The 12,066-nt window shown below is 34.0% G+C and overlaps 1 protein-coding gene across 1 annotated transcript; it reads left to right on the forward strand.

Moving 5' to 3' along the window:
• Window positions 1-2,452: 2,452 nt before the first annotated feature.
• On the forward strand, window positions 2,453-10,730 carry LOC133337352 (nicotinamidase-like; the record flags this gene model as incomplete). The annotated part of the gene is made up of 5 exons (XM_061545582.1): window positions 2,453-2,575; window positions 9,837-9,971; window positions 10,029-10,326; window positions 10,393-10,535; window positions 10,600-10,730. Coding segments are annotated over 5 exons (819 nt in total), but the record flags the coding sequence as incomplete, so codon positions are not given.
• Window positions 10,731-12,066: the final 1,336 nt, after the last annotated feature.

A 12,066-nucleotide genomic window follows, 5' to 3' on the forward strand; every position in this document is an offset into this window, starting at 1 on the left:
TTTGGCAATTCGGGTTTTTTTGAGGCCGACATATATCACCGCCGCCAAATTTTCGGTTTTAATAGCTTTAGCGGCATTTTGGCAATTCGGGGTTTTTTGAGGCCGACATACATCAATGGAGAACATTATCAATATAGGCTCATGTTTTGCCATTTCCATAAGTCTGCGTAGACTTTTTCAGGTTTTTGGTAAAGAAAATACTTCTCCGCTGAAAATTTCAATATCGGTCAATGTTTGTAAATACATACATAAGTCCCGCATAATTTTTGTTATGTTAAAGTTCTTAGTCTAGTTTTTTTTTTAATTTTGGTGTGTGTAATTTCTTATTTAATTTTCTAAGAGTATAAACAAACTACGAGCAGACAATTTATATTATCATCATATAAATGTCACGAATTTTGAAGAAATTTCGAACATACACCACATGGTGTCCAGACCGAACTAAAACACGCGTTTACCTGTTTAATTTAAAACTTTAGATCATGGACTAATGAACTGGGAGTTCAGTGGGAGAGTTTTCATGAAAGCATACATTTTCAGCAAATATGACCATATGATACCCTACACAACAACCACTGAACTAAAACGTTCCACCCATCTATATTCCAAGCCTGGACAATATTTCGCGTAATTTGCAACTTCATGATGATTAGAGGTTAAAAGCCCCTCTTTATACCCTGACATATCTTTTCGGTATCATGTTTTCACATTTCTTATTTTACACACAAAAGTCCTGGTCCATTTGACCCGCAAATTATAGACATCGTCGGACCTCCATGTACAATTTCGAATCCATCAGCTCGCCGTTTTCGTCATCTAGTATGGTAATGGTATTAGTAAACAATATCATACGTATATATTCCACATCTGAGTACTTACATAAATATAATTGGTATCCATTTAAATGTAAACCTCTCATCTTGGATATACTGACATCGACTGTATATGTCCTTCAGGAGTAAAAATATACGCCACAGAATTCAATTTTTGTCATTTTTCACACAAAAGTTCGGGTATATTTATGCCGCTATATATTGACCGATCTTCATTAAAACAGTCATGCATATTTCATGGTTAGAGCACTTTTTTTTGTGTAAAATTTCGTGATGTTTGGGTCATAAAATTTTGCCTCTAGAGTGACCAGAAAAACAGACATTGGTCTATAACTGAGGCCCGTATCGTGTTTACAAATTATAATGGACATATGGACACACATGTCTAGTCGAGATTTGACGTTCGCTATAATACAAATTAAAAGCAGATATGAAAAACAATATATTTAAGACCTACACAAATATATTGAGCAGCCCCAAAAATTTGTAACTCCGCAAAATATTGGCTCTAGACCCATGCCAATATTTTGCGGAGTTACAAATTTTTGGGGCTGCTCAATATATATCTGTGTAGGGCTTTAATATATTGATTTTCATATCTGCTTTTAATTTCTGTAACATATTTCTGCGAATAGATAAAATTTTAAGTATCACTTAATTATCCTCCATAATTCAGCAATTACTTTTGTATTAATGTCGATTGTGACAAAAAAGGACGAACACAATCCACGTTCACGAGCTTTGTGTTCCGTTGAAGTACTTAAAGCTCATATCCGGCAAGTGACATGAAGACATAACAGTTTACATTCACTAGCTAAATGACAGTGATGTCAACCGAAAAAAAAACAAGAAGAAGAACAACAACAATATATCCACCAAGAAAAGAACAGACCAGACCAAATGACAATAACAATGAATTTACATCCGGCTTCTGTTAAACTTATATATCGTCTTTCTTCAGACTTACTTTACGACGTGACAACTTATCTTGTGTGTATGCTAGTGTGTGTGTGTGGGAGAGAGAGTTTTTTTACAACAACAATAACATTCCAAATATAAAGTCATCATCTGGAGTGAATTGAATGGGAACGCAGACCTGTGTAAAATGTTTAATGTCATCCCGCACCCGTAGGATGATGCTAAAGATGAACAGGAGATGAATAACAATGACGACGACGCTGAAGATGATGATGATTGTGATGAGATTGATGCTGCTGCTGCCAAGTTTTGAAGTTTGAATGACTGCCATGATATCGTCATCACTCAGATATTTGGATATCTATATGTCACCGGTATATGGTAGTTTTGCAAGTTTCTGGAAGGTGGGTGGCTGGGTGGCTTCGTTCAGGTTACCTTCTCCAACCTGACTTCATTCATTGTTATAGCCGTTATAAGTTATTTCCTTTTCTTTCTTTTTTTGTTGCCAAGTTTTCTTGGAGTTTTATTGTTGTAGTTAAACGTTGCTGATGTACGAAATGATATCAGAAAGTTTATGATGGATAGCCAGCCAAACCAGGCAGAGTCAGTCCCTTAGTCAGTTTGCCAGTTATAAGCAGTAAAATAATCCCAAAACTCTCGAATACAATGTGAAGTAATTTTGTTCCGTTTCGTTTCTTTTTTTTCTTCGTATTTTGCAGATCGTTCGTCCTGTTAACGCATTTTTGATTGTTGATGTACAAAATGACTTTATAAGTGGTTCCTTGGATATAAGTAATTGCAGTGCACAGCAAAAGGGGCACGAGGTAAGTTGATATCAATTCTCTTTTTTCAGTATTGTCTCTGTCGTTTTTTTTCTGTGTTAAAATAACTAAGGAAAAGTAAGACTGCCGTAATGTTATGTACCATATTGTCTTCCTTTTTATTAAGAAAAAGACGAAAAAGGATTTTTTTTATTTTTTGAGGAAAATAATACAATGGAAAAAAGGCCCAGTTTTTCCTATGGTTTGTTGTTGAGAATATAGGTAATCACCGTTATACAAAAAATAAAGTTCTACAAAAATAAAGCAAAAAAAAAACTTTTAACTTTGACATATGATATCAGGCTAACACTCTATGAGGCTATGAAGCTATATTGAAATAACTAAAAATAAGGAAAACTATGACAGATAGGACCTTCAACATACCGAAAAATAGGTGGGAAAGTGATGATTGAAATTCTCTTAATATCTAATAGTGGGACTACCGTTATATGTGGCTATAATAAAACGGAGATCAATATTGATATTTTTGGTAGTAAGATTTGACAGCCAATGAGAATACAAAATACCAAATTACTGTCAAATTCGATTGAAAGACGTGTCCAAAATTCTCAAAATACCGTCTTAGGTAAATAATAATTTTTAGTGAGGAGATATGGTGATACCGTTATAAGAACCAAAAATACCCATATAGAGCCAATTTGATTGAAAAGCGTGTCAAATATCTCCATATTGGGGGGTTCCATAGTATGGGGGCTGCCATTTAAATTGGTTTTATGACAAAATAGTGTTTTATGACAAAAAACTACAGACTGTAATCCTAATGAATACTTATAATAGATTTCTGTGGCAAACGCGTATGACTCGGTATACGCGTTTGCTTTTATAAATTAGTGTTTTCATAGTTAAATCTTAAAAACGCTGAAGGGAATATCGACTACTATATGACATTGTTGCAAGAGTTTATGATGCACTTCGCAACTGCAGTCTAAGAAAACACATCTGACCCAACTTGACGTACGGTTTTTGGTTTTTGCTCTTCTGAACGTTTTCATTGAGATGATTGTGCTTTTGTTTTAACGTCATAGCCCTACACCCATGATTAGTCAACAGTTATGATATTTTATGAGGTCTTGATTGATGTTATGAGGTCTTGGTCGATGCCCAAAATTAAAATTTTTGCAATTTTAAAACAATCTTCACTGCCGCACGTTTTATGGGTCAGAGCAGAACGATATTAACAACCATTCTCATAGTTATTCGGCTTTTGGCGTGATCCAACGACATTTCTTAAAGCGGCTATACCACAATTTAACTTTTGCTCATTGGAGACTCCACAAACGCCGAAGTTAGCAATTCAAATAATCTTGGGAGTTTTAAAGGCCCTAGAAGTATTTTTCAACCGAAGTGGCTGTATTTGGATTCTAAAGGATAAAGACGCTCTTCGATGAGTATTTTTAGACAAGTTGAAGAAGCGATAACAATTTTTTAAAGGACGTTCGAAGATTTTGGTTTCATAGAGTCTCTTTATAAATGGGGTGTTCTTAGAGTCGAGCTGAGTTCTTAGAGTCGAGCTGAAAGGGAGTCTGAAGGGATTATTGTTTTATATAGGAGTTAAAGTGAGTACTTTTTGATTATTTGCGAATTATGAGTTGGGGAGCAAAGAGTTCTATAAAGTTCCTACACAAGTACCACTGAACTTTGTACGAATTTATATTCCAAGACTGCACAATATGTTGTCATATTTGCAATCTGTTAACTGATTAGGCCAACTGTTCTTCTGTCTTAATCTGGCATCTTTTCCTAATTAAATTTGCTCGGAGAGAACACTAAGCCCATAATATTCAAATGTTGTTTTTTTTACATAAAATTCTGGTTTAATTTGACCCGCTAGATATAGATCAATTATGAAAAAGAGAGAAAAGAGTCATGATTGTTCTTTAGTTAAATGCCTTTCAACATGTAAAATTTCGTAATGTTCGGGTCATAATTGTGGTCTCTAAAGCGGTCAGAAAAACAAACAAAAATAAACTTCTTGGTCCGAAATGCAAAGTTTCGTGAAGATTGGTCCATGACTATACCACAATTATCGTGTTTATAAGTTATAATGGACAGACGCACGGTTGGTGATATGACTGGTATACTATAGGTGGGTCTAGGAACAATATTTCGCGGCGTTAAAAACTCTTGGGACCGCACAAAGATATAATACCCTGATAAAATAGTTGTGTAGGGTTTTAAATCAGTGAGCGGAGCAGTATAGTCGGATGGGGCCGACTATAAGATACCCTACACAACTACCACGGAACTTTATCTTTCTGTGGATGTTTATTACGAGCCTGGGCAGTATTTCGTGATAGTTGACCCTCTTGTCCGATTAGAGGTCAACAACACTTTTAATTACCTTTTCCGAATATTACTAATATCAAGAACAGTCCATATTCCCTTCACGTTGGGTTGTGTTGTTCCGCTTATAATTTTGACACAAAATTAAGATTTGGGCCCACTTTATCCCAAAATTATTATCTGATCATCACCATCAATTATAGGCGTTGCCCTTGACCATAACTGGAACCTTATGAAAATTTCAAATCGATGAGTACTATATTCCCGCCCTCTAGTGTGGTAATGGGTTACTAAGTAATATCTGCATACCTGAGCACCTGTAGATATTTACGTATAACATCCACATCCGATTACATACAGAAATATAAATGGTATCAATTTAAAGGTCAACCACTCCTCTTGGATATACTATCAACTTCTCGGTTATATGTCCTTCAGGGATAAAAAAATTACAAAATTTGTATTCTATAGCGTATATATAAAATACAAATTTTGTAATTTTTCTAACAAAAGTCAGTTCATTTTACCCGCTATATATATTGATCGATCTTTATCAAAAACAGGCATGCTTATTCTTAGGGGTCATCATTGGCTAGAGCCCATCCTACGTGAAGATTGGTCCATAACTGTGGCCTGCATCGAGTTTACAATTTATAATGGGCAGAGGGACGGACACACATGTCTAGATCGACTCAGCTAGTCGAGATATGACGATTTGTATGCTTAAAGGTGGGTCTATGACCAATATTTCGCAGCGTATAGAAAGCTCTTGGGGCTGCACAAAGCTTTAATACCCTGACAACATAGTTGTGTAGGGTAGAGTTGGGCAATCTTGTTCACTTAGCGGATCGATCTTTCTCGTTCATTTTTTTAAAAGGAACTAGTTCCTTAATGTAGTTCCTTTGCTCCATATAGTTCATTTATTTCATAGAGTTCCTTTGCTTCTTATAGTTCTGACTCCTACATAGTTTCTTTGAATCTCTCTCTCATCGTTCTTTTTGTTTTTTCCTTTTTTCCTATAGTTCCTTTGCTCCATATAGTTCCTTTGATCCATATAGTACCTTTGCTCCATATAATTCCTTTATTCCATATAGTTCCTTTGCTTCATATAGTTCCGACTCCTACATAGTTCTTTTGAATCTCTCTCTTTCATCCTTTTTTTCGTTTTTTTTCATTTATAGTTCATTTGCTCCATATAGTTCCTTTGATCCATATAGTTCCTTTGCTCCATATAGTTCCTTTGCTGTTTATAGTTCCTTTGCTCCATATAGTTCCGACTCTTACATAGTTCCTTTGAATCTTTCTCTTTCATCGTTCTTTTTGTTTTTTTTTTTGCTCACGTAGTTCCGATTTGTTAATAAATTCAAAAATTGAAAAAAAATTAAATGAAGCAAAAGAATTCAACTGCAGGACGATAAGCACAAAATATTTTTTTTTATAAATAAAAAAAAATATAATGGAGAGGGGGGCACCTTTGAACACTTTTTGCTTACAAGCCTTATAAAATTTTTTATTTTATAATTTTTGCTTTCTTATAAATTTTAACTAATAGGTACATATGTAACCTTTAAAATGAATATACATATGACATACTATAAGCTTGATAAATATACTTTATTACTGTTTTAATGGACGAACTCAAAGTGTTTAAAACTGCCCCCCCCAGCAGCTTTGAACAGAGGTTGGCATTTTTGAACGCCATGGTTTTTTACAGTGTTTATGTTCAAATATGTATGTATTTTATTCATACATATCAGAAATGCATTAATTCATTAAAAAATATATAAAATATGCTCAAAATTTAAAAAATTTAGATCAAAAGTTATTAAAACATGAAATGACTTAAAAACAAAAATTAATATGGTGAAAAATACTGTAAATTTCGTAATCTTATTAACCCATTTGAAATTTTGAGAAATCGAAGCCAAAAGTTAAAAACTCATTTTTTTACTCGAGTTTAATGGGCATGTTCAAAGGTGCCCCACCCATGCCATTTTACGTAAATTTAAAATAATTTTTTTTTGTAATAAATATGTATGCACGAAATTACATTAGTTATGTTTGAAATGATTGTTGGAATGCAAAAAAATTTTTCGACGAAAGAAAACTATCACAGAATTCTTCCTGCGCCCTTACAACCAAATGAATAAAAGTTTACAATGACACTGAGAAAACATGGTCACCCATGCACAATTTTTCGACAACTGAAAAAGCAAGCCAAAGTGGTTTACGCATATAGAGAACAAGATTGCCATATACAAAAATGTGGTTGCGGGTCGGAAAAATATTAAACCAAGATTTTATGAGCGCTGTTCAAAGGTGCCCCCCTCTCCCCTATATAAAACAAAAAAATAAAATTTAACTTTTTACACAATTTGAAATACGAACGAATGAAAAATGTGGGAATAAAGGAACGAGGTCAGAAAAAAGAACGAGAAAATAAGGAAAAGGCAAAAGAACGAGATCAAAAAGGAACGAGATCATAAAAATGAACTATATTAATTACAGAGCTGGAACTAGTTCCGATCGTTCCTTTCTCGGAATAGTTCTAATGAAGTAGTTCGTTCCGGAACTACCCAACTCTAGTGTAGGTTATAAAAATAAACAAAACATATTTTAAAAACTTTAATTAAAAATTGATGCTTCAATAAAGTCCCTCTTTATTATTGACGCCATGCCGTGATTCTGCTGATGGACAAACGCGTCTTTTGAATATGGGAGAACAGCCATAATTCTATGATTCTTAAATAAATGGAGTTTTTCAGAATTATATCATACGAAAATATAAGTTCGTAAGATATAATTCTAGAAAACTCCAGGCGTCAAAGGACCTAGAAAAAACTAAAGTCTACAACGGTAAGGTCTTTGTAAAAATATGATTTAATCTACTCTTATTACATACTTTGATTTGAAATTCACTCTTCAAAAGAAGGGTCGTATCAATTGGCGCAAAGAAATTTTTAATACTACGCCTAAAAAATTGCCATAGGTGATAAATCATTGCATTTTCCTATGAGCCCGAATACTTTTTGATGTTTTATATCCGAGTTGTCATTATAAGTTCAAAAACATATAGTAGCCCTCTTACTACGATTAGTATTTTTTTCAAATAGACCTTAGTTCTGATGATCACCTCTTCAGTTAGCGAAAGTTTCTTCCAATCAAGCATTCTTTTGAGATTTGGGGACAAGATCTGGAAGATGTGGAGGCAATTATATTATCACAGAACCCATATAGTTCAAAAATTAAACATTCAAGAACTCTATTTTATATGTTCATAACAATTAACATACAAAAATTAGTTTGACAAAATCGAATGTTTAGACAATGTCAAAAAATGCTAAAACTGAACTACAGTCGAATTCGGATAAGCGAACACCGGTTTATCGAAAAAATTGGTTAATTGAAACTAAAAATTTTTAACTAATATTTGGGATGTATATCCAAACCCTTTACTTCGCTCAAAATAAAAACCGGTTAATTGAAAATCTGTATAAGAGGAAGACTTTTTTGTTGAAAAACACAAATATTTATGAAACAAGTACCGTTTAAGAGAAAAAATATAATTTTTGTAAGGGCGACGAAATTCATTAAAATTTTTATGTGCAGCCCTAAAATTATATTGCACATTTTTCCAACCATCCAACCTAATGTCAACAAAAAAATAGGTTCTGATTCAATTCATTTTATAATATGATTTATAAATATCACGATTTTTCAGATATTGATTGAAAATTTCGTCTAAGCGCAACGACTTTCGCTTATTCGAAGTTCTCTTAATTAAAAATCCTGCTTAAGAGAAAAAATTTTTGTGAAATTAGCCGTTTTAGCTTAACCGAATTCGACTGTATTTCGTCAAAGGTCGTCTGGAAAAGTCTAACATCTTTGGGTGTCCATTGCGTTCACCATTTTGGTTCTCATTTTATCACGTTTCATTTTATTGTGCAGATCTCTGAACTGATCTGGGACATTTTTGTCATATAGACGCAGATAGTAGAGAGCCAGTGCAACTCTCTTGCTGTGTTCGCTTGTAGAGTTTGAGAGTTAATGGGGGGACCTTACTTCTGTAAATACCACCTACGTTTTTCCGGTACATCATCCCCTATCACTCCAATTCTTGGCATTAATTCTTCTTTTCATTACTTAAAGACACAGACAAACAACATTGTGCCACTTTTCGGAAATTTTTGTTTGGATTGCATGTTCATTCATGTTTTTTTTTGTATCATTCGTTACTTGATACGCTGTCATCGTTCTGGCTGTCGTTTCTTTTACTGTGAGTTTGTATTATACGGAAACGGATATGCTTTACTTACAACACATCCGTTTGTATTACAGAATGTGTTGTTGTTGGATATTCCAACGACAACGACTGCACATATTCAGACACAAAACAACAGTCAGACAGTTACAGCGACCACACACATACACTCTCATAAAGACTTTTTTCTCGTTTTGGGATGGATATTTTAATAAAAATTTGTCAAAGTTCATATTTCACATTTCCGAAGATGTTTTCAAGAGAGCACTTTTTTCCTTATACAGGAGACTTCATTCATACATACATTCACGCATATATATGTTTTCCCTCATGCACAGTCAGGACATTGTGGATACGTGTTGGATATGTGTGAATGGCATTCGTCGTTGTTTTTTTGGAGTGATGATGATTTTTGTTGATGAAATTCGAATAGGAAACTTTGAGATACAGATTTGTTGTGTGGATAATCACTATAGCAGGAAAATTTATGTTGTCGAGAAGAATAGTCGCGCAGATGTCACCTCTCTAGTGTTGAGTAAAAATTTCAAACATATGTTGCATACTTTTAGGATGAGGCTACTAACTTTATTTCATTTTTTATTAATATTTTTGGCGAACATGTGAAGATTTTTAAGCTATTTTTCGGACAGACATCTTAACAATATTAATCATTTTTTTTTCAAAATTGTATTCTTTCAGATCCTGGAACCCACCAACAATCTCTTGGATACCGTGGATTTTGATGCTGTATTCTATTCCTTGGATTGGCATCCCAGTGATCATGTTTCCTTTATTGATAATGTTAAAATGCGGCCACTAGACGAAAACTCTCCCGTAAGTATGATTAGGGATTATTAGAAAATTGTATCTAAATTATTTACTCCTAAACAGATTGATGCAGATTCGGCCCAAGTCTTTGATACCGTCATATTTGCTGGTCCACCACCAATGAAGCAGCGTTTGTGGCCGCGTCACTGTGTTCAGGATTCGTGGGGTGCTGAATTGCACAAAGACTTGAAGGTGGTTGAACATGGCATTAAAATCTATAAGGGTACAAATCCGGAGGTTGATTCATATTCGGTGTTTTGGGACAATAAGAAACTCTCTGATACCACATTGAATGCCCAGCTGAAAATGAAGGGAGCAACGGATATTTATGTATGTGGTTTGGCCTATGATGTTTGTGTGGGTAAGTTCGAAACATACCACTTCCTCTGTCAACATATATTCAAAGAAGTACTCATGTTCTTGCTAGGTGCCACTGCTGTTGATGCTCTTTCTGTGGGTTACAGAACTATTTTGATTGATGACTGCTGCCGTGGCACAGATTTCCATGACATTGAACACACCAAGGAAAAGGTGATAAGTAATCATGGTGTCATCGTCCACTCAACTGAGGTAAGGGTAAAGCTCATCAAAATCCCCAACAAGCAAATAACGATATATTTATTTCCATTTCCAGGTCAAGGCAATGGCTGAGGGCCGAGATCGCCGCCCCGAGCTTGGCTATAAGCTAGCCATGGAATTAAAAAATCCCGATTCGGTTCTATCTCAACGCAATGGCTATCGTTCAGTGGAGTAGATCTCCCCATTTATGTAGCAGTGCTATTCTTTAAGCTAATATAATGCTTGCCCGTCTATCTCTCCCCCAACCCCTTAGATTGTATTGAAAAAATTACTTATCTCTTTTAGTTTAGTTTAACCTTTATGAATAGTTTTTTTATTATTATCGATAATATAATTTACTGCTTATTGTTATTACTACTTACTATGGGTCCACCATACTGATTTATGTGAAGGGAAAATGGAATGTTTATTTTATTGGAAAAGTGTAAGGTATGCATATGAACAACAAAAAACTCTTATTCCTCGTATTGCTTTGAAACAAAAAAAAAACTAATTTTCATTAAAAACTTCATTTAGACGCATTTATCTAACACAGCACTTCGCTATAGAATTACATACAATCATACATATGTATTTTAAGTTAATTGGTTATTTTATAGGTAAAAAATATCAAAAGAATTCAACAAACAATTCAAATAAAAGACATTTACTTAACAACAGCAATAAACAAATAGTTTTTTATTGTCTTTTTTCCAGGAACACTTCAAAGAATTTATACCAAAAACTAAAGTAATCCTTAAAGGGAACCCCTCCCATTCTCGAAAATTCAACGGTGTTAGAAAGAGTACATGTCTGGATCCCGTATGAACTAGGATTATTGACTTCGCTATAAAATGAACCAAATGGCGGACCTTTGAAAAAATATTTTTGGAAAATCGCCGATTTTTTACCAAAAACCAAGTTAAAAAATAAGGAAGATTTTCACCGATTGACTTTATCCTAGTTCATACGAGAGCTACAAACTACTAAAGAAATGTGTAAAAATTTGGAATCGATTGGGTTATTAGTTTTTGAGTTATCGTGCCCGTCATTCGCAAAAGAGAAAAATGCGTTTAAAGTTTGAGAAGCCCTTTAGCCGTCACTTGATGCTGACACAATAAATCGGCTATATATTCAAGTGTTATTGAGATTTTCACTTGAAATTTTGTAGGGACATTTTTGAATTAGTGTAAATTCGAATTTAATTAAAAAAAAAATAAAATAAAATTGACCCCGAGAATGGGGGGGTCCCCTTAAAGCATTTCTTTGTTTAAGGGATTATCACTTAGCAGCCGTAATACCAAGAAAATTTCATCTTTACAGAGATTTAAAGTTTATTTAAACAGTTCCACTTTGTCTTAGGAGTTATGTACTTATGGATTAATTTTTTAAATGTTGACACAAACTTTTATTCAAGAAGACTTAAGCTTCAAGGGAAACTCTCAAATAATATGAACTTACTAAATGTAAAACATACATTTATGGAATAAAATTAGTTTGCAGAACTAAATGGCAATCAAAAACGATATAAAGTCGATATATA

Source organism: Musca vetustissima, unplaced genomic scaffold (assembly GCF_032173495.1).
Source record: "Musca vetustissima isolate MV318-11 ecotype Yass unplaced genomic scaffold, APGP_CSIRO_Mvet_v1 utg248397, whole genome shotgun sequence".
NCBI classification, from domain to species: Eukaryota; Metazoa; Arthropoda; class Insecta; order Diptera; family Muscidae; genus Musca; species Musca vetustissima.